Genomic DNA, 26,428 nt, shown 5'->3' with positions numbered 1-26,428 from the left:
ACAAAAATAAAACTGCTTCCATAAATTATTATAAATTATCCCAAAGATTTTGGTTAAATATAAATATATTTTTTGGTATATATCCGTTTCTTAATGATTAGTTTTTTATTGAAAAATTAAATATAAATACCCTAGACGAATAGTTTATGAGAAAAACTACCATTGTTGTTAATGGTTACATTTAGTTAGTTCAAATAATTAATTAATTTTTGTTTGTTTCAATGTAAAGGGCTTTTAAAGATATAATCAATGTAAACCGGATATAATGGAACGTAATGCGCTTTCATGACAGCGATTGATTGAAGTGAACGTTGTCTCTTGTCTGTGAATTTTGACAGATAAGTACACTACACGCGAATCATGCGATGCATTGTATCGCATGCATCATAAAATTATAAATTTAGTATTTGATTTTGTCAACTATAAATCATAATGAAGAAATAAGTCATACCTTTAGGTACATTTTAGGATAATGAAAGTTTGTTTATGTATTTACTTAAAGTATTAGTGAATCACCGAATATGACGGAAAATTCTTCGAAAAAGTAAGTAGTTATATATTATACTTTTGAATAGAATATATTTGACTTCCCTAAAAGTATATTTAAATTTACCTGACCGCTAGAAGTAGTAAGATACAAATGCTTGAACGGGTTCGCTGTTTCTATTTATGTATGTAGTATGATGGTTGATAAATTCGTCGAAATATTTTTTTAATATTTTTTAGTGATATAGTAACATGTCAAAAATGATATCTAATAAAATAAATCTATAATAAGTGGAAATGTGAGAAATGTCAATTGTTGATTTAAAATAAATTCATAGAGAAAAGAAAACAAAAATATTTAATGTCTTTTTTTAAATTGACAAGCTTGGAATTTAGTAGTGATTCTCTTTACTGTTTATTTATAAAAAAAAATTAACTATATAAACAGATAAAAATATGACAGTATGTGAGGAATTGTTGTTTATATATATTTTTTGTATTTTCAATATACTAAATACAAAGAATCAACAAAATCATATTTAACATTTACTGAACAATGATTCCATTTTTTTTAAATTTATAATACTGTCAGAAGTTAATTGGTTTGAGATTTAATATTAAATATACACACATATAAAAAATATTTCTGAGCATGTGTGACATGTTGAATACAAATTCTGTGTGAATCATTGTGTAAAAGGATATGCCTCAATATTTAAAATAAAACAATTGTATTAGCAATATTTATAGCCTGTTCTAATATAAAAAAATCAATGTATTTGCATACAAAAAACCAGTTTATTTGACATTCATAACATTGATGCCATTTAAAATTTATCATAAATAAATTGGATCATTGAAGTTTTTCCTAAGCTCAGGAAATAATAAAAAAACTCAAAATGACTAATGAATGTCCTTTTTTTTTAAATTGCAGTTCTCATTTTAATTGTGTCTGATTTCCTGTTGTTATCTTTTATTGTTAATATTATTGATTTGACTTTGTTTTGTTGTTGTGTTTTACAATATATAAAATTTTGAGTCAAGAAAACTATTACTATTTAATTACTAAACTCTTTTTGAGAATTACAAAAAAAATTTTAGAATAGAGACAATTTTTAACTAATAATTTTATGGTTTAAACGTTAAATTGATCTGATTGTATCTCTATAATGATTAGTTTTTAATTAGTTTGTCATCACTTGCAACTTTTTAGTACCTTTCCTGATTAATTCTCTAATCGGTCATTGATTCCTGCCTGCTTTTGGATACTAAAATTTGTACAAGTCTACTGTTTATAATAAACATGTAAACAATGACAAAATAATTGGTTCAAGTGAAATTAGAAAACAGAATGAAATTGTATATTAGATATATTCTGTGGGGGTGTGTGAACAAACATGCATTATTTATCTTTTAATGATAGTTACATCCGCCAATGGACAGCATTTGATAAGAAATTAATTTTTAGTTGAATACTTTTAGTTCTATTAGTAATTGATACTCTCATTTTATGAATGTGGTAATGAAAGGAGTTTTTATGTATATATTGAAATGATTGGTAATGATTAGAAGATTCAGGACATTTTTATTTAAATGTATATTTGTTTCTATCTGTTTTTCTTGAAAATTTAATTCGACTTTTCGTCTAGAGTGTAATGGACTCTAGACGAAAAGTCGAATTAAATTTTTCAAATGTAACATCCAATGCTCTCTATTGAAAAATAGCTTACGAGTCCTCTCTTATAAAATATGTATTGACACAAAAATAAACTTGTCTTGTATTATTACTTCAGTGCAATATAATATTATCTATGGTTGTGCTATAATTTATTATTCATCGATGACCTTATATAGTTAATCAGGATAGTAAATTGTCTATGCCACCCACAATGATTTATAAGCCTTCATAAACAACAAGTCTGCGGACCATATTTTGCTGTGATATGAGCTATTCTAAGAATGGATTAAAAATAATTGGTTATTAAAGTAGAATTCTTAATTCCGACATTGACACTGATAAATCAATAACCTTTTCAATTTAAGATATAACCTTTTGCATTTGGAAAGTCTTAAAAATATAAAAGCTTAAATGAAATGTGGCAAAGTTTAACTAACTTGCAAAAAGGGATGTATTTTTAACATAAACTGACCCACTTATGTGTGTACTTTCTCTGCTTCAACAGAAACCAGTTCTTACTATAAAAGTATGCAGTTTTATAGTTAGGTTGGAAATTCCCTTTATTGAATGAACGAAACGAAAGGCTTCGTTTCGATTCCACTCGGTTTGCGGTCAGTCAACTGGAGCCTGCGAAATTTTGCTTTATAATTAATGCAGTACGATGTATACTTATTACAGGGCAGTGGGTACAATAAAAATACATAGCATTTTATTTATGGAATGTGACCGCAAAATTCCCGCGCGCGGGGAACCAAGCGTGTCGGCCATTGTTTTGATTTTTTCGAACGCATCTTGATCAAGATGACTGAACTCAAAGCTTTTGTGGAATACATTGCGATTCCACCTCATGAATGAACAAACGCCATTTCATCTAAAAAGCAAACTTTTTTTTTTTTCTTTTTAAATACAACATAAATACTAATAAAAACGCTTTTATATCAAGAGCTCCGTACATCTTTTCATTTGCTGCACGTTTAATTACTTAATTGGAAAAGCCAACTGAGATATAAGCGATGCAGGATGTTAATTTTAATACCTGATATTTATTTTTCTCGGTGAATGATGATTTTAAACAAAAAAATATTTTAATGTTATTACACTCATTAATCGCATATTTTTGATTAAAGAAACTAACCTCTGAGTTCCAAATTTAAAATCAAAGCGGTAACAAGGAAGCTTCTTATCGATTACGTTGGAAATGCGGAGCCTTTTTGGTGTGCCGATTGATTGTTAACATCTAGAAGGCATTGAATGCAGTGAGTCAATGCGGATGCCGGACTATTAGAAGTCGTAACCCACTTGCGGCCATTGTTCCACTGGTATAACATCTACGTTCGATTTGATACTGATTGATTGACCGTGAAACACTATTTGATTACGAATGTTGTTAATTTGAATAAACTATTAAATTTATTACACAAAATGACGTAATTTAGTTCCGTTTTGTAGAGCTATCTGTTTCGAAGCATTTTAATTCCTTTTATTGATATGTTGTTCAAAATCTAAAGATCTATTGTTGCTTATGTAAAAAACTGTCGGACAAAGACCTCTTCTCCTCTTACATGAGAGATCCACCACGTTGTTCGACTGCAGGTTGATGGATACATGCGGCAATTTTATATCTGACACATGTTGATTTATCCACCATGTTTCTCTCCTCCGTCGAGCTAGAAGGTGATTTATAAACATAAAATATATGGAATTTCATATTTAGTATCATCGGTTAAGATTCATGTGTTCCATCTATTGGACCATTTCGGCTCTGGTTTTGTTGAAATTGTAGAAAATATGAACGAAGCAATTTAACTTTCAAGGTCATAGCTTTCAAGCTCTACGAATGTGTCTAGGGGAAATTAAAACAAAAAATAATTTCCAATCATATCATCATCAATATCCGTTTCTCTTCGAGCTTTTACATGATATTACTAAAGAATTCAGACATCTCAAATACAGATTGCAAATAGTATTTCAAATTGTTATGCCAATAAATTAAATGTTTCATTTAAAGATTTGCCAATAAGTAACTTAAATCTGTTGCATATATTTAAACAGAACCAGTTAATATATTTAATACATATAGTTTTAGTTGGTATATAATCGCCATTGACAAAGTTGGCCGTGCGATTTGTTGCAAAACGCGTGGGCTCTGCATCTCGAGCTAGATCGTGCGCTGTTCCCAGATTCTGGGTCGTCGATCTGAGCTGACCCGTCCCGTGTCGGAGTACTGCTCTCTTTCTGTCTATAGTAACAATTAGCTGTTGATAAAATTGATCGTCTTTGAATTTCTTTTCACACTTGTTTTATCGTATATCGAACATGATTCCAAGTTTGAAGATTTTTGAACACCTTCGCTTTATTAAAACATGTACTTATCAAATATTTATGCTGTCGAAGTGGCCCAGTGGTAACGTTTGTGTGTTAACAAAGATTGTGGGTTTAAATTCGAGCTGTAATATCACTGCTTAATGGTATATTTAAAAAAATAGGCAAATATGGCTTTAATTAATGTTATGGTCGCAGTTGAATGAATTGAAAACATTGCGAAACTTTATATTTGCAATAAACTTAAGCCTACAAGTCGAATTCGAAAAGCATTATTGAATAAGTTCGAAACAATCTCCTCAAAATGAGAATAAACCTCAGCTTAGGGTCTGGCTATATATTTCTGTTAGTTACATTTCTACGGATTTCTACTAAAAATTGGATTAACGTTACATCAATACCTATAGCATCACGATTTGATGGGAAATTGGCACAGACAATATTCCTCTGACCTCTTTTATTCAAATATGTTGGATTAGGAATCGTTACACGGAAACTCAACATACCAACAGGTATAGCTTTAAGAGTTTTAGGTTCAACGCTCTGTAGATTGCTCGCAAAAATATCACTAGCGGAAACAGATGCGTCAACATTTCATCGGCTTTTCTTGACAAGTGTAAAGATATATTACGTTCCCCTGCGGTCCTTTCTCACGACCTAATTATTTATCTTCAATGCAGGATGTTACTAGCACGATGTTTCATTTTATCTTACATTGTTATTGATTTCAATTTCAATTATATTTATTATGATAAAGCTTCTAGTTAATAAATGCGTTTAATTTAAAATATCTCTGTGGGTAAATACGTGCTTTCTCGTGGTTCAGGTAACATTTATGTCATGAGAGAATTCACATATTTGTAGCATTGTATTCGACGTATTAATGCTGGTTGCATTAAGAGGTAGCTTATATAATGAGTAATTGCGGTAGTTTCTATCCATACCTATTCAAATTTTTCTTGGTCATCAATTGAACATTTAAAATTTAATTGGAAATCGTTGGTCACGGGTAATAAATAGTTGTTAGATTTGTATAAACATCTTCAGTGTACAAGAGGAATATGTAGTTCGTAATAATTTTCTTTAGGTAAAAGCTAGTATTTTTTTATTTTCATTATAATTTTATGTATAAGCGTTTTGTAATTGATACACTATAAATAGAATAAAAAGGGATTTTTCAATTGTTGAAACATCAAAACATTTAGTAAAAAATCCCGTTTAAATATTTGCCATGGCAAACTAACAGAAGTTGCACCGCGCGTTTATTCACATCGTATTCATGCTCATCTAATAATTCCTCGTATTGTAGACTAGGTCAACCTAGTGTCAATACAACGGAGTACAAGCGTGCCAATAAAAAGGTCATCGTGTCGATGTATCGCATAGAATCAGTCGTATTTATAGATGGACCAACACGCCGTTTTATTTATCTGGAGCCGCCCACCCGTCTCCCGGCATGCTCGCGTGACACAGGCGGCGGTATAAACAACGGGCAGAATTTGATTTATGTAACCGTTGTGACATTTTTTGGAGAAGTGATAATATTTTGAGGTTTACGTGATTATATTATACAAGTTAAAGTTAACAACGCTATAAGCATCATATTAAAAATCAAAGCCAATCAAAATGTAGTCTGTAATGTGTGGTTCATTTAAATATAAAACATATAACTAATGTTTATCCTCAACACTATACATTGTGTAAAGTTTTCCTTACTATGGATACGTAAAAATACGAATAGAACAGGATGATCTTAAATACAACTTAAGTTGGAAGCGCCAGTTTTAAATGATAATTTAAATGGAAATATACTTATTTGTTTTCAAAATCAATTGCAATCGATATGTCTGAACAACGTTCCTTCCTTAGCTGGGTGTAGCTCTAACGTATTTTGACGCCAGCGAGTTGAAGAAAAACTCAAAGCGTGAATCACATTAGGAATTCTTTCGCATATTTCCAAATCTGTCAGTATTCAACGGGATGGAATCATAGAAACAAAGTGCAGTGTAGTGTGAGCCGGCGCAAGGGACGTTCGCTTAGTCGCGCACGCTTCGACCGGTTATTATGACTTGGAAAGGATACCAGAGTTTATTTTGGGATTTAACTTTTGTTAATCGCTTTTAAATGTTTGCAACGGACGTGCCATTACGTAAATATACTTACGTTTAAACTATTCTTCGTAAAAATTGCGCGTCATATTCATCGTGGAGAATTTTGGAATAAATTGGTCTTTGAGTTTAGATAGTGGTCGGACATCGACTTTATCGAACGAACAGTATTAACTTCGTGCAGAATGAAGTCATGAAGTGTTTACTTAGTAAACGGGTTCAGAGCTGTATTTGTATGTGTTTGGAGTGTTCTGATTAGACTATCATGCTTCGTAGAATGCCGTGATATATTTTACTTTTTTTTGCGAAATAATTCTACGTGATTTTGTTACTGTGACGATTGTGTTTTAATAATTTTCTATATAACTGTTTTGACGAAGAAAATTTGTCAACAATATGAGTGGTTGAGATGTGATAAGATGCATTAGTCGTGAAGATGCCGATTCCTCATGGACGAGGAGGGTAGGCTCGTGTTTTGGAAGGGTGGCATGTGGGAAGGGGGTGCCCCGACCCTCAGTTGTAATACCTGTAAGAAGAGACGCTCTGAAAGAATGGACGCCAACGAACGCCCTCAGGGGTAAGCATTGCAATTATCGTTTTCCTCTAAACTAAATGAAGCGCGAAATCAATGATAGAATTTACTTTGAGCGATATGCGATCTAGACTTTGTGATAAGTCGCCGAGAGACTTATATTATTCGTGTTTTTTTGTTATATAAATATTATTTCGAATTAAATTGTAGGAATGGCTTGGTTCGTCTAGTGGTTATGTTGGTATAAAATTTGTTTTAATATTATGTTCGTGTACATACATATGTAAAAACTTTTATTTGCAAGAGTTAACGTAAATTTTCATAATTTATTTGGGTATAAATAAATATCTTTTTATTACGCTCCACTATGTTATATAACTAAAAAGACCGAAAATGTGCTTAACTTAATTAAAACCTTAATATACTACTAATAGTTAAGCTTCACACAGTTATATTGTCTAATATATATATATATATTTTTTAAATGAAATGTATAAAATAGGGAAGTGCTATGCCGAGTTATCGATGTCTAAGATAAAGGTAAAAAAAAACATCTAAACATCTAATCGTCATAAGTCGAAGAAAGTCGAACCATGTTTAGGTTTTAAAATGTTTTGGATTTATTTTAATTGTGCTACTTTTACGTTTTCGATCGTGTCACTGGATACTGCGAGTGAAAGAATAAGTAGTAAGTTTCGAAATTGACACCCGATCGAGATCTGTAAATTCAATATCGTATCAAGATACAGAAGCACAATGGAACAAAAGAATTGCTATTATATTATTGTCTCGTTATAATATTGAATGACGAGATAAACCATGTTTGAGAAACATACATAAATATACACGTAGGATACAAGATTTTTTTTGTTGACGTTTTGTTAAGAGTTCTTCAATATTGTACGTTAAATTTTTTAAATGTGATTGAGTTGAATTTATGATTATCACATTGTTACTAGTGATAGTCGGAATCATAATTGGCGACTAAACATCTATAATTTTTATTGCTTTGTTCGAATGTTATTTAACAGCGCCTGCAGTGGAGACAGTTGTTTTTACTTTTTAGTGCTCGATTATTTTCTCATACTGATGTTACATTACAAACTATCATTATAGGTCACGCACTGTGATGCTCAGTTTATCTCACACACTTTTGTAATGCTCGAATCTGGATCTTCTACAACACAGGCGTATGTTCCCGATGATCGACCTTATGCTAATCAAATCAAATTAAATCAAAATATACTTTATTCAAGTAGGCTTTTACAAGCACTTTTGAATCGTCATTTAACAAACTATTTAAAGTAAAGCTACCACCGGTTCGAAATGTAGATTCTATCGAGAAGAACCGGCAAGTAGTTACTCATTTTCAACATATAAAAATACAGTCATGTTAGTTAAATACAATTATATATGTATGCTATATCTCCTGCCTGGAAGTCAACAAGCATTAACTCCACGCTTTTTTATCATGAATATAATCTTGTAGCTAGCTATATAATATATCTATCCTTTTGGTTGGCAGCACATTGACGATCACAAATCGTTTACACATCTTAGTGTCAATGCTTATGGTTTAGATGAAAACCGTTGTGACTCGGGTCCGATCATGTCTGTGTGCCGACCTATCAAATTATGAGAGTAAGGGAATATGGTGCATCTGTGTTTGAACATACACTTGAGTTCTGTAATGTTTCCGTCGTGCTTGTCTATGACCCGTTACGAATGGGACCATGACCGAAATCGGACACCATTTTCCTATTAATGTTCAAGATGAAAAATATGTAGATATAGATTCTAATCTAATGATTTCGATGACGGATTAAAGTACCATTTAGACGGATATATGTCACTTACTAAATAATTTATTTGTATTCATAATTGACGTTTCTATAATAATTGAACAAAATGTTAAGTACAATGACATTTTAAATATTATCGCGATCAGTACAAGCGTGAAATGTCAAAATGTGATACGCAGGATTGACTATATATATATATAGTATAAATATGGAATTTATACCGTATAGATATCAAAATGGCGTATCAATGAAGTCGAATGTGAATATTACACGAGTGAGATACGCTGTGAATTCTAACAGAATCGTATAGCAGTATCCGATTCTGATTAGTTTATCATATGGTGTCATATTTCAAACGTAATATTTAAACAGCTGTGACTCGTCGCTTGCTTTTAATTGATGACTTAATATGTGATAGTTTATTATCTCGAACTGTTATTTGTCTTCGAATGTTTATAAAGTCGGTAATTAGTTATAGTATAATTTATAAGAGTGCCAGTACAAGAGTAAATGTATTGTATGTGTACCTCTATGTATAGTTTTTGTGTGTTTACTATTTTATTGGACTAATCCGTACTAATATAACCGCCAAAGTGACTCTGTTATGTATGTATCTGTCTGTCTGTTTCGCTTTCATTGTTAAAGTACTAAATCGGTTTTGTTGAAATTCAATACGGCGAAAGTTGTAATCCCAAGGACGGATATAGGTTTATCAACCTTTGAGGGGGGTAATTTTGAGGTTGTAAATTTGATTTCCAAGCAGGCAAAGCTGTGATTTCACCTAGTGTATTTTAATACTATAAAAATGAGGATTTATTTGATCAGTATTTATTTATTTTATTATATATTTTTCTTGGCTGTGTTAGAAGGCTTTTGAAAGGGAGAGGCGTGCGTTATAAATGTATCTACATATGTGCTAAGTTCTCGTTTATTATTTCTTCTGTTTCATTTCTTGTTCCTTTAGTGAATTTTGCAACTAACAGTTATAAAGTACCCTATGTTCTTTTCCCTACCGAGGTGTTGACAAAATATTATAATGATAGGTTGAGTAGTTAAGACGTGGACGCGTAACACAAACAAAGTAACTCTTTTTCGTATTTCTAATATTAGTTAGGACTGTACAAAACCAACGAATACTTTTAATCTCAAAATAATTTTCGATCGGATAATTACCAGTTAAATACAATTTTTGGTTACCAATATATATTTAACTAGTTGTCGTTCGCGGATTCGTTCGTTTTACGTGTTAGTCTATTTATCTTTCGTTGGAGTTCAAGCTTGCTTCATGCGAAATTTCTTCAAATTCGTTTCTGTGTGTTTACCCGTGAAAAAGCAACTGATAGACAGAGTTACTTTCGTATTTATGATATTATTCTAAATTACATACATATTTATAACTCAATTAGGTAAATCATTTTTTAATAGCACGAGAAATAACGCTTTTTTTATTGACCGTCGGTGTGAACTCCGCATAAGTCCGCGTCAGTAGATTGCATTTTATTTGATTTAATAGATATTGTGCTTACTCATATTGTTTTTGTGTTTGCGTAATCAACATACATTCTTCTATAGATAATATTATTGTTGATTTATAAGCGATCGCTCTAAAATTGAATTTAAAAACTATAATTGTGTTTTATTGTGATTATGATTTCAAAGTCAAAATTATTTGTTTTGATCTTTATTTATTTAAAGAAACACTACTGTCCATAGACGATAGAATTTTTAAACATTACTTACAACTCTAATGTGCCAACGATTTTGGGAACAAGATGTTATGGTCCTTGCCCCGTGTGCCTGCTGTTAAACTGGCTCACTCACAACTTAGAAACTACTTTAGAAACACAACAGCACCAAATATGTATTGCTGTTTAGCGGTAAATTATAATTATGATGAGTGGGTGGTTTCTACCCGGGCATACACTAAGCCCAACCAGCAAGTAAAGCAATGCTTTGAAATTGATTATTAATTGTCAAAAATCTATCACCGACAGGTCCGCACAGAAATAACTTGGACCTGAGAAGGACTTGTTGTACAATGAATACATTTATAAAATGACTAGTTGTGCCCGTGACTTCGCACGCGTTTGAATTTAACCTTTACGTTTACGGGGGTACTATCAACCCATAAATTATTCAAACAGCAATATAAATTATTTATACATTTCGTTTTGATGGTTGAGAGAGCCAGTAGTTAAATCCATGTGCCTAGAGCACAAGGATTTAACATAGTTTCCACAGTTGGTGTTGATTGTAATAAGTAGTTTCTGTTTCGGTCCTATTAAGCCATAAGACCTTATCTATATATAGTAGTCTTGAACCTTCTCTTCAAAAGGAAGCGGAGGCCTTAGCCCACCAATGGGACATTTACGGGTTAAAGTACTTTACCCTACTATTTTTTTTAGTTATTAGTTTCTGGTTTATTTTTTTATTCTTTGAGCTTATCGTTAGCCTGTTTATTTATATTATAATAAAACTACAACAAATCGCATTCCTCTCTCGGGCCCAGATGTCCGAGCACCAAACACGTGTTGCCGCGACATCACCACTATCTATTTTTTAACGACTAATGAGACGCTCCCACAGCGCTTTCGGAATTTTCAACCATTTCATTCGACACTAGCGGCCCGATTCGACTTCGTGCGGTTGAATTAAAGTTCTTAAAAGAACAGAAATATAAATAAAAAAAAAATCAATTACGATGATCAGACTTGATTGGTAATATCATTTTTTTATATCAGGATAATGCGTTAAAGTTTTATAGTTTTTTTTTTTGTTAAAAAGAAATATACATTCACACAGTACATAATAAATAAATAACATGAAGTCATGTCCGTCCTGTAACGTCAACCTACCTATGATTTGAAAGTTTCGTAAAGATCACGTGAATCTGAAGAAATCAAACAGACAATAGTAAACCCTCATAATGTATGTAAATAATAATAAATAATAAATAAATAAATATTGGACAACATCACATACATTACTCTGATCCCAATGTAAGTAGCTCAAGCACTTGTGTTATGGAAATCACATGTAACGACGGTACCACAAACACCCAGATCCAAGACAGTGTAGAAAACTAATGAACTTGTTCTACATCGACTCGGCCGGGAATCGAACCCGGGACCTCGGAGTGGCGTACCCATGAAAACCGGTGTACACACTACTCGACCACGGAGGTCGTCACGTATGTATTACTATGAAATATTTTTAAGTTCGTTAAGAATCTCAATATAATTCTCCTTTTGTTTCATACTTCGTCTTTTAGAGATATTCTGAGACATTTATTTCTCGAAATATTTGGAATATTTTAACATTTCAAGCACTTCATTAGAACTGTCTTGGTTTCGTGCTTTACGGCGATTCGTGGTATTTAACACATGGTGTCTTCAGTATTGGTATCGTTTTATAACCTTACGTTATAAATAGTTGGGAGGCTACGTTCTAAAATCTTAGCTTGGTCTTTACTTAGTGTTGAGGTTCTGTAAAACTCCGTCTGGGTAAATACAACCTACTCATGAAATATTCAACCGACAAATAGCGAGTGAGCCAGTGTAATTACAGGCACAGGGGATGCAACATCTCAGTTGCCATAGTTCGCATTGCATTGGTCGTGAATGGAATGATTTATAGTTCTTATACTCTGATCTCTACGGGCGGCAGTTACCATTTACCATCAAGTGATTCACAAGGTCGTCTGCCTTCATGTATTAAAAATATAAGTACATGAACATTATTAATTTCTTTGGTATTTATTATGAAGGTATGGTGATTTAGAATTTATTTTAAAACTCGAAATGTGTTGTGACATAGATCTGAACCCGAAAACAATTAGACCACTATTAAAAGAAAATACATAGTATTTCCCAATATATACACATATTATATGTAGCTAGAATTACACATATTATGTTTTGTAGCGTGTGTTTGTAGTAATAATCTGTTTTGTTTATGCTTACTTAAGAATTTGATTATCATTGATGTACAAATTTTAAAAATGATTGGACTTTCAAACATTTCAATAAATGCCCGGCCTGCACGCAGGTGGAATCAAAGTAAAGTAACTGTCGATGACCTCATAAAAAGTCTCGTTTTGGAGCTAATATGAAATTAGCTCACTAAAATTCTATAATTAGATTCACTTTAAAGCTCCAGCGAGGAACGGGACTTGAGATGCTATATTTAATATGAGAGAGAGATTAAATAAATACGCAAATTTGTTGTGCTTAGTTTATTTTTTATGTTTATATTGAATAACTTGACACTTTTATTGCTTTCAATAATGAATAAAAAAACAATAATTAACTTAACATTAAAAATACTTTAATTGTAATTGCATTCAAAGTCAGATTTGGTTTACATTACATTAGCACCCTGTAAATTTCCCGCTGCTAGACTAAGTTTGGGGGTTTGGTCTCCAATGCGGGTTGGTGGTATACACATGTGGCAGAATTTCGTTGAAATTAGACACATGCAAGTTTTCTCACGATGTTTTCCTTCACCGCCGAGCACGAGATGAATTATAAACACAAATTAAGCACATGAAAATTCAGTGGTGCCTGTCTGGGTAAGAACCGAAATAATGGGTTAAGATGCACGCGTTCTAACTACTAGGCCATATACATATGGGAATAGATTAAAATAGATGTAGTCAGTTGACATTTCTTCAGTTATATAATATTTCCCATTTATTATGTTTGTAACATGTCAACCAATACATGTATAATTGTCTGTACTACCAAATATGAAAGACAATGGGGTGAACATGGCATCAGGGGTTAACTTGCATGATAAACGTTCATTGGCCCTGAATTTCGTAACCAATGCTTTTTATAGGGCGCCTTGTTTACGTCTCTATACATTCATACATACGGTATGTGATATAATAGGTCATTGAACTTTCAGGAAATTAAGTTATAGAATGCTTATTGTTATCTTTTTTTTGTAATAAATTTGAAATAATAACATTATCAACTATCTGTTTGCGTATTACAAATAAAACATTAACTCATGCTAATTATAATGCTTAAACGTTATTCATATTTATTTTGATGGCGTATAATAAAATATAAGGTCTATTTTTTAAATGTCATTATTTTTATTATATATATATATAAACTAGATGTCATCTGCGGCTTTGCTCGCAATTTAAGGTTGGGACGTCAGGTCTTAGGTTTAAAAATGTAACCTATGTAATTACTTGGAGCTCAAGCTTGCTTTGTAGCAAATTTCATCGGTTAAGTAAAAGCGTAACAGACGGACAGAGTTACTTATGCGTTTATAATATTCGTATAGATTGCATGTTGGAATATTGTCTTCGATATTAATACATCTTTATACTATTTTACAGATGTTCACTAATTTTGACTCAGAAATAAATAAATTGAGATTTATGATTACAGTTAGGTCTGTAAGCGTTTTTTTTTTTCATTATGCTGACGATATTATTTTTTCATAGAGATTTTTGTTTTTTTGATTGCTTGATGGCGCTCTTGTACATCAACTTCTGTTCCGTTTAACCGCATTTATAATAGTTAAAATTGAGCAGTAAAATACACTTATGAATTCCGTTCTGTTATCGTGGTCATCCTACCGGGCTTATAATGCTGTTCACTGTTCAGCTCTTAACAGGCGCATATTTTTTTGTGTTAAATAGATATAATTCATTTAAATATACCTATAAACTTTGAACTAGCCGTGACACATGCTGTCATCTGCGGTTGATTTGGATTTTTTTTTTATGGCGGATGTGCAAATAAGTAGGTCGTAGGTCGTAAATTTTTGCCCGTAGACATTGACACCTTAAAAAAATAATCATTCTTTTCAACAATACTAAGTATTGGGGCTAGGCGGTAGAATATATGATGGTGGTACCTCCAAAGACGGCTCATAAAGTCTCTCAATATACGGGATATCTTAACGTAAAAGAACCTTCCGATTTATGAAATTACCGTTCAACTGTACTATACAATGTATGAAATTTTGACCGAATAATATATCGCGCGTAGTATTATCGAAATTAAGTAATTTGTTGGAGTTTAATTCTACTTAACAAACACTCTTGCAGTTAGGTTCAATATCTAGTAGTTAGCTGCTTTGGTCGCACTGTGAAGGTTATAAAACACTGCAATTACAGACACAAAAACGGAATATCTCGTGTCAAGTGCGACGGCAGTCATCAAGACTCATCATTGACAAGATTATCTCATAAATCCACATTAGATTATTTCAAACAATATCAATACTATCTTAATGTCTATTAATGTAATAGATTCGAAGTTTTAGGCCATTCCTTGCATAAGACCTTAAGAAGGTAGACATGGCGAGGTAGATAAATCACACTCTTCAATCGTCCTACCGCCAAACGAAAATAATTTGTAATGTTGTAATTTAGATGGAGATGGAACGGTATGAGTTAGAAAGAAACAGCCAGATGGTTAAAGTCATATTCTTACTTCCTCCTTACTATTTTGTAGTAAGGCTTTGTGCCACCCACTCATCAGATACTCTAACAGCGGTACTAAGAGATGTTAAGTTCAAGTTGAAAGGTGAGTGAGTGGCACGAGGGACTAAATGTCTTAGCTACCAAGGTTAGTTGTGCATTGGCGATGTAAGAAATGGTTAATATTTCATACAGCGCCATTGTTTATGGGCGGTGGTGATCATTTACCATCAGTTGGCCCATTTGCTCGTCTGCCTTTTATATGTTATAAAAAAAAAAAACTAACTCGCTCCTACAAGGCGGTTTAGTGTGGTTTGGATATCATACGAAATAGTTATTAAAGTAGTGAGAAAATAGCAATACTGTCTTAATACTCCCCGCAGGTATATATGTACTTATTCTTAAAGGTTTCATTTTTATGTTTCCAAGTAATAACTATCTGTTTCTCACCTTCGATTTCAGAAAATGTCTGTTTCATACAAAAATAGACATCGGGCATAAATTATTCCGTGGAACTTGGCAGCCTGCCGTTATGTGCGTGAAGTCTTCCAATCCAGACTATGGTGTCATTGTATTCGAAGCGATATAGTTGTATAATGTCTTGAAATGCATTACTTTGTTTGTTGAAACACCTAACCTTAGCACAAACTTTATGCACCTGCTATAAGCGAAACCTTTATTCCAGGGATAAGAATATATATTTATTTACCAGAACTTTATTAAATACAAGCAATTGCATATTACTAGGTACATATTACTAAGATGCTTGGTTTTAGACTCGGGTTCCAACGCAGGTTAGATTGAGAACAATAGTTGTGAAAACTAAGATAATTGTAAATTTGGTTTATTTGGAGAGCGAGTCCAAAATATTCGTGTCTATTATAATCTATACATAGAAATACCGGTTAATCTCATATATAGACAAGAAAATCGCGCAGACATTTCTAAGAGGCTCTAGAGGCAGTCTGGCCGATAGTATAGTTTTGTCAGTAATCGAGTTAAACATAAAACTAAACAGACGATTAGGCCTAGGAGCCAAGGAATCATTAAGGTATAAATTTAAAGAAATTAGATATTGACTGTTGCTTCTCAATATATATTCTATAATGTTTTGTATGTACGGAAAAAATATTAATGTTTTTATGAGAAAATGTGATTCTCATAACATTGGTACAAGGAACAAACACAATCTTGTTACTCCTGTTACTCGACTGCATAGAGTCAGTAACTCTTTTGTGGGGCAATGTATACGCTTCTACAACAGGATCCCAGAAAGCGTTCAAAATGCTTCTGTTGCGAAATTTAAAAAAAATGTTAAGGAACGCTTGTGTGCGAAAGGTTACTATACAATTAGTGAGTTTATGTTTTTTAGCACACCTTGGGAATGAAACGATTGCTTCCTGGCTGTTTCTATTCATATACAATCATGTATATAATTATATTGACGAAAAAAAAGACCCGCTGAGTTTCTTTCGCGGGTTCTTCTCAGGTCAGGGTGTTTCCTTTTCCGAACCGGTGGTAGTGCTTAATTTGACCATCATTAAGAAAGTGTAATGCTTCTATATTGAATAAAGGAATTTGAGTTCGAATAGGGAATCAAAGGTGTCAAAAGCGATCTCTTGTTAACGATCATCGTCTTAATAAAGAAAATGATATTTAGAATTTAATTTTTACGTATAACTTATCTTTGTTTCAGCGAGCTCAAGAAACTATCAGAGGAGAGTCTGACGCGGCAGCCTGAAGAGGTCTTTGACATCATCTGCAAACTTGGAGAAGGATCATATGGCAGCGTTTACAAGGTTTACACAGATTTGGTTTACTTAAGATAGCCTGTAAAATTAATCCTCTACCCAATCGCCTATTTAGTGAAAGATTTACATTATTATAGTCCGTAAATTATTTGATCAGTTTATCATTATTAATAGATATTACAAACCTACATTTCATTAATAAACATCAGCTCGAGCTCTGGGTAAATTATACAATTAGGTCAGAAACATTAAATAGTCAATTCATCGCGGTTTTAATTGACTGCCTTAAAAGGCAACATTGGATTTGCATATTGTTAACCCCTTACTTTCGAAGAATTCGTTGAACCGTTACGCGTGTGTGCCATTTATTGATTATAGGGGATTAGGCATTGTATTTATAAACAGCAATTAATGAGAATGTTATCGAGCTTATTTGACGTTGGTCCAATGTGGGTTGGTTGATACAGATTTTACAGGAATTCATCCGACGCGTGCACTCATGATATTCCTCCTCATGATATTCATATCATACACACAAATTAAGCACATTAAACCTGAGCGGTGCTCGTTCGGCTTTGGATCTATAGTGGATTGGCTCGTTAAGTTTTACCGGCATATCATAATATCTAAGCCTAATTTAAACTATGGGTGAACAGAGATGAACTTAACCAAAAAAGATTCCTTCCAATCAACTTTAGAGTACTGGGTGATGTTAATGGTATTTTTAGATAAAAATAAATTGTGACAATAAATAACGCGTTTATAAATATATACGAATGGTGAATACGATAAAATATATCTCAATTCAATGATAATTACTTATTCCAAAGTTAAGAAATGCTATGGATTAGCATCGGCTTGTTATGTAAAATTGTATGTATGTAATGCTACCATTTCAGGCATTACACAAAGAGAGCGGGCAGGTGCTGGCCATCAAGCAGGTGCCCGTCGACACGGATCTGCAGGAGATCATCAAGGAGATCTCCATCATGCAACAGTGCGACAGTCCCTACGTTGTCAAATATTATGGCAGTTATTTCAAGAACACGGACTTGTGGGTGAGAATTAACTACATAATGTTCGTCTTTTTACAATAATTATCTATATTTTCCGTTCGCTTATTTTGAGTTAGTAAAGCTCTGTAAAGAGCAGTAGGTACTGTTGCAAAAGTAAAAGATAGATTAATTTGAAATGTCTTACTGTCTGACTAAGTAATGCGGATATATTTTGACGATATTTTATTTTTGGGAAATTTCCGTAAACTTATCTTAGGTTTACCAGATTATCCACCTAAATGTATATTTCTCGAGCTTCAAAATTTTCTTGTTACTATTTTTTTTCTTAAAGTAGCTTTCGTATTATAAGATGTACTTTTGAATAATATCTTCTATGACAAAAACTTGGTAACACAAGCGTAAAATGTCGACATTTATTCTTCTGCAGATCGTAATGGAATACTGCGGCGCGGGTTCCGTGTCAGATATAATGCGACTGAGGAAGAAGACGCTCTCCGAAGACGAGATAGCCACCATCCTGTGCGACACGCTCAAGGGCCTGGAGTACTTGCACCGGAGACGGAAGATACACAGAGACATCAAAGCGGGGAACATATTGCTCAATACTGAAGGTCACGCTAAATTAGCAGATTTTGGAGTCGCTGGACAGTTGACAGTGAGTTGCGTGACAATATCTAAGCCGTAAATAATATTTATTGACTACCGAAACGAGTAATATAAATACATATATGTCAGTGACCAACTTTTCAGGACATATTTTATAGTGGATAAGTTTGTTAGCAAATACAAGAGTATTATCTATTCTATGACTTTCCCAATTCGATGGGACTGCTACTGGATCCAAAATGGAACAGATAGTTCAGGCGCAGTAACAATAATAAACAGGAAACCCTAATATAGGTACATTCTCTTGGTAGGGCTTTGTGCAAGGTTTTCCGTTCCGTTTGGTTAGGTATCACCCATTCTACACATATTTTATCGCCAAATAGCAATATTTATTTGTAAGAATGAGTTAGCACGTGTAACTACAGGCATAAGGGACATAAAATCTGACGCCCCAAGATTGGGTACACATGGGCATCATAAGGAATTTACTATGCCTATATACACGTATAGATTGTTACCACTTACCATCAGATAGCCGTTTTGCTGGTCAGTCAACTTATGTGTATTAAAAAAAAACTTTAACTTCTAGAGCTATGTATTCTATTTATCGTTTTCAGGATACAATGGCAAAGCGGAATACAGTAATTGGGACGCCATTCTGGATGGCGCCGGAAGTGATACAAGAGATCGGTTACGACTGTGTCGCGGACATCTGGTCACTTGGCATCACTGCCCTAGAGATGGCGGAAGGGAAACCTCCGTACGGAGACATACACCCGATGAGGGCGATATTTATGATACCCACTAAACCTCCGCCGTCCTTTAGGTGAGATTTTAACTAAAATGCGAATTCATACTATATGTACCTGGAATTGTATGACTTATGTTTCCAATAATATAACTAGACCGCTTTATGTTGCAATTTACGAATAATTTTCCAAATGGACACTTGTGGATTTCATATATCGGTAGCTTTAAATTAAATTGAACACTGTAAAATTTATTAATGTCAGAGAATCTTGGATAAAGTGTACTTTAATTTATTTCGATATTATACCGTCATAATTTTAATTTATACAAATTTGCTATTCCTTACATGCTTATAAAAAATAACTAAGAACAGCTGTAAAAAAATATTTGTTGATCCGTTGGTCTTTAGATAATCCTGTGTCGCTCGGTATTTATATAACATGAAATACATAATTAAAACATATATATAATTACAAATGTTGCATGCATTTTAATAAAATTCTTAGTTATTTAATCAAAATTAAAACATTAACATGCAACATTAGTGTGTCACACGTTTAAACATTTGAAATTTCTGAGAAAAACATAAGATTTTAATTTAAGTATAATATTCGGATTGTTTCCCCAAACCAATGGAGAGGTCCAAACTGAGGGAAAGGATATATACTAGTTTATATTTACCAGCTTAGTTTATTTCGAGGACGCCAACTCCTCGACCAACCTCATAACAAAGAGTAGTAATGATGATTTGCGTAATGCTTTCAGAGAGCCGGACCAGTGGTCGCCCGAGTTCATCGACTTCGTCAGTCAGTGCCTCATTAAGAACCCCGAGGAGCGAGCGACGGCTGAGTTTTTGTTAGCACACGAATTTATAGGTTCGTAGGCATTAGGAATATCCTCAACTATATTATTAAAGCGAAAGTGAGTTTGTTGTTGAAAATTTTAATTCGTATGCATCTGCTTACGTTCTTCAGTAAGTCACTCAATTAAATTACGTTATATTATTGACAAATACAGTGATTATAGAAACTTTTGACTTTTAATTAAATAGAGAGCTCAATGTTATACTTTTTGTAGTAGTTGAAACATTTTAGAAATAAAATTAAAAATATATTATATACGTGTGGCCCACTAATGTTCATTTAAGAAAACCGATTACTCAAATATTAGACAGAATTGAAGTGTGTAGAAAGTTGCCTAGATTCTAAAAAGCATAGAATCAGTAACTACAGAGCGCGATATGGCCGAGATAGAGGCGCTCAGCTCACACGCTGGGTGTGTGAGGTCGGAGTGAGGTCGGGAGTGAGGTGAGAGAGCTGAGGTGAGGTGTGTCGCAGGCAACGCGAAGCAGGCCAGCATCCTGAGCAGCATGATCGCGGAGGCGCGCGAGATCCGCGAGACGCAGGCCTTCCGCGCCGCCACGCAGGCGCCGCCCGCCAAGGCCTTCGCGCCCGTACGTACGCCCGCCACTTACTCCGCCGCTTACTCCGCCGCTTGCGATCTATTCACTCACGAGGTGGCCTCCCCGTCCGGGTGCAGGCGTGCGCTGCCATACGTGACAATCAGGCCCACTATATGTCTCGGTGTGCGTGAGACGACTCAGAGTAGAGTCAGCAAAAACAAAGAAATAGTATATTTGATAAGATATTTTTTTTTAAATACTAATTTAACGGTGAGTGATCTATTGAGTTATCTTCGTGAGTGAATAGATTATACTATATATTACAGTGCCTTTGTCTTTGGGAATAGTAGAGCTAAAGTAAGAGCTTTTCATGCAATGGTTACTTCACTATTCCATCAGGGCGGAGACGACTACAGCGAGGCCACGATGAAGGCTCGCTCCTCGAGAGAAGCCACGCTGGTGCCCAGAGACGCGTCACTGGAGCTGGCCGCTGACTTAGGCACTATGGTCATTAACGACCACGACCTGGCGACCATGAAACGTGAGTGAAATATTATAGGCGAGAAAAATATTGACTGACCTATTAATATTATTTAGACATTTGTCGCATACTTACTGTAAATTATTTAAGAGCAATGAAAGTATGGCTATCTCTTTCTAATTCGTGTAATTAAAAAATATAATAAGTCTGTGTATTCTGTGAATTTATAAGAAAATTTGAACTGAGTCAACATTGTTGTAAATGATAGAGTAAAATTCAAAAAATATAAAAAAACCTAATATTCGCATTTTTTTTTAGTTTATAAGGGGAAATAATGTGTAATACAGGTTTGAGGGATATAACATCTTAGTTTCCAAAGTTGGTTTTTGACGATGTACTTCTTACAGCGCCTTCCAGGTGGCTATTTGCCCGTCCGTCTATCTATATTATATATATAAAGAATCAAACGTATAGAAATACTAAGTGAGTTATTATACAAACTACTCTTTTATCTTGTTTTAAATATATACTATAATTAATGTAAATGATACAATTTCCAGGGCACGACACCGACCCCATGGACACGAACAGGCCGAAATACAGGCCGCTGTTCTTGGAGCATTTCGAGAAGAAGGAGGTCAATCACCTCGGCATGGCCGCCACCAACGGCACTCTCACCGGACCCCTCAGACTGTCGGACGAAGAGAGGTACGCCGAACACGAGTAACGTAAAAAAATATGCGGTAAAATACTTCTTTAACTTCGATAGAGATAACCGACCGACGCCCCGATCGATCTTTGAGGCTGCTGTAATTTACACGGGAGAGTCCCAATAATTCGTGTGTGTGTGTGTGTGCGCGCAGGGCGGCGCCGGCGGACGGCGCGCCGCTGCAGCGCGCGCTGCTGGACGACGGGAACTTCGAATTCGTAAGTCAACTGCACGTCGTCACTCTGCTCGCGCTGCGGCCCCGTAAGTCGCGCCCCCCACCCCCCACCCCCACACACTCCGACATATATAAGATTTACTATAACACAGTCGCATTAGCTTCGTTGTAATCGACTAATATTTTTTGTATTGACACGGTCACACGGATATATTTCGATGTTGACCGTCCTATCTTACACTTTTATATATTTGATTATTATTATTTTTTGAGTAACTAATAGAGTTGGAACTAATACTACTAAAATGTCTAGAGATACGCACTAACATTAACATTTGTATTAAGTTACTTTTAGTTTCTTTTTTTCTTTATTATTTATCTCTCTTGAATAAAATCTCGAAATAATTTAAATGCTACTTACGGGGCTCCTCGGTAGAACTAATCGATCAATTCGGCGCCGTCCGGTGTGAGATATTTGAAGATCGCCGGTACACCCGGCACTGTATCGTTCTGAGCGAGCCGGGTCGCATGATTCGTTATCAGTTGACCCGTCGCTTGTTGCCCACCAAAAAAAAGAATTAAAATAAAAAATTCAAAGCAAACCAACTCGATCGGCGGTCGCCGCTCCGATTTGATTAAGAATCTATTCGGGCGATTCGACTCGCTTCCGATGTAAGCAGTAGTCCGGCGCGGCGCTCCCTAACTCGTGTGGCGCAGCTGTCGTTCCTGTCGGAGGGGGAGCTGGAGGCGTGCATGGCGCGCCTGGACGCCGAGATGGAGGCGGAGATCGAGCGCCTGCACCAGCGCTACGAGCGCAAGCGCCGCCCCATCCTCGACGCCATCTCGCTCAAGCGCAAGCGCCAGCAGAACTTCTAGCCGCCACGCTGTGAGCGCGAGGTACCGCCGCGCCGCCGCCGCGCCGCCGCGCTCTGGGCCGATGCCTGCGCTCTACTCGGCGGATCTCTACTAAATACCTTCTCTTACTTCTAGGAATCCCGGCGTCTCGACGGCCCCGCTGCCCGCGAATGGCCAATTTCGAGAATCTTCTTATTTAACATGCCTTGAAATAGTTCACAAATTAGCGCTAATCACCAAATGTAATGAATCCTGAATCGGCCCGTGATTGTGATTTATTGAAAAATTACAAAGATCTTTTTTAGTTTTTACCGGTAACGATGAAAAAGGGCCTCGTAGATTTTGGTTCATTAGAACTGAATTTAATAAGTACGCATCAAATGATTGAAAAAATATACTTATTTAATAGTACGTTTTCAAAAAAAAAACAATTCAGTATAGATTGAATAAATATTTCTTGTTTCATACAGAGTGCTAAAAATTGCAATGTTCTTGTAACATTGAACATTATGTAAAATCAAACAATTGTTTATTCAAGTAGGCTCGTACGAGCACTTCTGAAGCTTAATTTTACAAGGTTAAGTTTAATGTCAAGCTTTATATGGCTTACGCTAAAGAGCTGGGCGATATATTTTCTGCAAACTGTGATTTTTAAAACATCATTACACCTCAATAACGCTATTGTGATCTGTAGATACGTACAATGATGCATTTCGTTAACAATTATTTCAATATTCAATCGAGAAATAGTTTCATGTGAGAAGCAGTGTTTCGGTTAAATTTCAAACAAAACTTTTATGATTGGCCTAATATTTATAAAATTTCTATCAATTGGAACTTTTAGATTTAGTCAAATAATAACCGGGTGCTTTGAAGGAGTAGAGGTGCCAAATCGCTCATGCAACCGCTAAAACTTGTTCCTAATCTCATTCATCACTCATTCGTATCACGGCTTAAGCATTTAATTGAAATATTTCGGCCAAATATTGAATATTTGTAATTTTCTCCGTAGATTTAACGCGTTTGTGCGCGTGATGCGTAGAACTCGTTGCAGATGTTGGGGAACTATCCTCCTGTAGATATAGTTTAGATTAAGCTGTTATCTTAGCTTAGAGAGTAGACTCTGAACTCGTACGTAAGGATGCCGAGACATATCCGCGCAGTTTGCGGCCTGCGTAGTCCCGCTAGATGGCGTTGAACGGTTTTGTATTACTTGGACAGCACAAATACTTCATATTTTTTATAATAGATAAAATTAACTCGTTATATGTACACAAGCGTTTTACCTGTGAATATTGACCTGATTTATACATATTAGAAAAGTCCTCTAGCGGGAACTTAAGAGTATTTTCATTGTGTGACAAAACCCCTTATAAGAATATACGTATACTAATTTTGTATAGATATAGTATATTGTAATTAATTCATGACAATATTGTGTATGTAGATATTATTTTTTTTGAGGATTCATTTAATTTCCGAAGGTGAAGTGTTTGTTTTGTATTCAATAACGTCGTCGTTTAGTTAATTTAGTTCCTCGTTTGGATCTCAGGCGTGTCATCTCAATTGTATTATACGTGTAATTCTATCTTAGATATATTCACTCTTGTACATTGTAGCGGGTTGTGAGATTCGACAGATATATTTCCAAATTTATATGCAAAGGTAACTGTGTACTTTGCGTTAGTTTAACGGTTTGACAAATGCTATATTTTAATAATTAGATTTGTAAAAATGTTCTTGTAGAGAAAAAGTTTTAATGACAGATAGGGTGACTGACCCGCGGAATGGGGATCGAGCCGTTGGAGGGACGTTGATTGTTTGAAATGTTAAATCTTTGTGATAAATTTGATGTTTATCAAGTTCTAAACCCTCCCTCCCTCCTACACCCCGTGCCCCTCTCCCCGCCTGTACAGATCATATTTTGCTAAATGAATAATCTTCGATGAGATATTGAGAAGTTACAAATTTTTAGAAGTGCCATTAAGTGTAATATAATAGTATTTTCGTACATTCGAGCAATAGATTTAAAATTTAGAGTGTTTTATCTATGGAGCGATGGGAAGGTAATCAATGTGTTCGGCGTGCCATTTGCGATTGAAATTTTCATTTGAAATTTTTCGCTTATGTATATTGTAAGTTTTGAAAATTGTTTCGTCCTGATTTATTGGCGAAATATTTATTGTGAAAGGCGATATTGGTCAGCAGAATATCGGTGTATTCGATGAATTTATCAATCTATTTGGCTTTTGTTCGAAATGTTAAGTGGTGCTATTTTTGTTGCTACATTCGACATTTTTTCTTATTTATATTTTGTGTCTGTTTAAACTCCAATGAGTTGGATATTGCCATGAAATTGAAATATTCATATGTTTACTTAAATTTTCGTTTAATATAAAGATATTATTACTGTTGCCATTAATGGCGTTATTATAGAAAGATACTTTGAAAACTTTGGCGTATTTTGCTGGCCATGAGTCTAAAATTGGCCTACACATACATTAGATAAACATTTTCTCTAAAAATTGTACAGGGTAACAATTGTAATACGTGTGTAATTTTGCTAAAAGCGCATTTCGCTTTTATTTGCTCTTTAAGCGATCAAACTGACGCTGTCGAAGGCAATGGAATGGGAACATGGTTTGATACTAAATACTTTTAAAGGTTCGCGATTTTGAACCTTATCGCGATAGATGATAAGGGTTATCGGTAAAGGATTGAGCTGTACGGATTTCAGTAACGCGTCCAATAGAGAGAAAATTAAATGAGTTTTGATTTCATCTAACAGTTTATTTGTGAGTTTGTAAATATGTAAGAATCCGTACAGCCGCAGCCGCCGGCGGAGGCCTCGCGTGGCGACCTTGCGACGATCGTTTATATTCAAACATGTTCCGATGTAACTTTTAATTCATTTTTTTGAAAGTCACGAAAAAGTTTGCCTAATTATAGCGAATGTGTGCCTGCATCGAGCAAAACCAATACTTACATACAAGTTAAGGCGTTGTGAAAATGTTAATAATGAATAGAAATGTTTGTATTATTATTAATTACTGTGGTTTCACTAATGCGTTATTTGTCGAGGATTGTTCGACATTGTGAAGTGTAATCAAGAGTTTTTAATAATAATAATCCATCAATTCAATGATCGCTAGGTAACGTCGCCACGCGTACTGCCGCTTGTAATTTGTCGTAGACGAGAAGTGCACTTTTGTAATTCAGTAGCCAGTTGGAGTGTTGATAGCTGTACGCATTATATTTTTGGACGGATGACTCACAGATTAAAAAGGATAAATTATAAACACGTTATTTT

At 34.5% G+C, this 26,428-nt stretch overlaps 1 protein-coding gene across 9 annotated transcripts; it reads left to right on the top strand.

The window, feature by feature from the left end:
* Positions 1-345: 345 nt before the first annotated feature.
* Positions 346-26,424, top strand: LOC125067291 (serine/threonine-protein kinase hippo). Of its 9 annotated transcripts, none has more exons than XM_047675864.1 (12): positions 346-544; positions 17,070-17,172; positions 18,024-18,182; positions 18,568-18,795; positions 19,364-19,572; positions 20,262-20,371; positions 20,834-20,949; positions 21,298-21,439; positions 21,940-22,087; positions 22,243-22,349; positions 22,981-23,178; positions 23,252-26,424. In XM_047675864.1, the coding sequence occupies exons 1-11, from the start codon at positions 522-524 to the stop codon at positions 23,151-23,153; spliced, it is 1,518 nt and encodes a 505-aa protein (XP_047531820.1). In that variant the 5' UTR covers positions 346-521; the 3' UTR covers positions 23,154-23,178; positions 23,252-26,424. The 9 variants fall into 9 exon arrangements, 8 of the variants coding, with proteins under 8 accessions (XP_047531820.1, XP_047531755.1, XP_047531773.1 ...); XM_047675799.1 differs by lacking the exon at positions 346-544 and adding an exon at positions 6,548-7,171; XM_047675817.1 differs by lacking the exon at positions 346-544 and adding an exon at positions 6,548-7,171 and having other exon boundaries at positions 22,981-23,181.
* The last annotated feature ends 4 nt before the right edge of the window (positions 26,425-26,428 follow it).

This window comes from Vanessa atalanta, chromosome 1, assembly GCF_905147765.1.
Source record: "Vanessa atalanta chromosome 1, ilVanAtal1.2, whole genome shotgun sequence".
In the NCBI taxonomy this organism is placed as follows: domain Eukaryota; kingdom Metazoa; phylum Arthropoda; class Insecta; order Lepidoptera; family Nymphalidae; genus Vanessa; species Vanessa atalanta.
The sequence above is the reverse complement of the archived record's forward strand: the minus strand, read 5'-3'. Positions and strand labels throughout refer to the sequence as shown.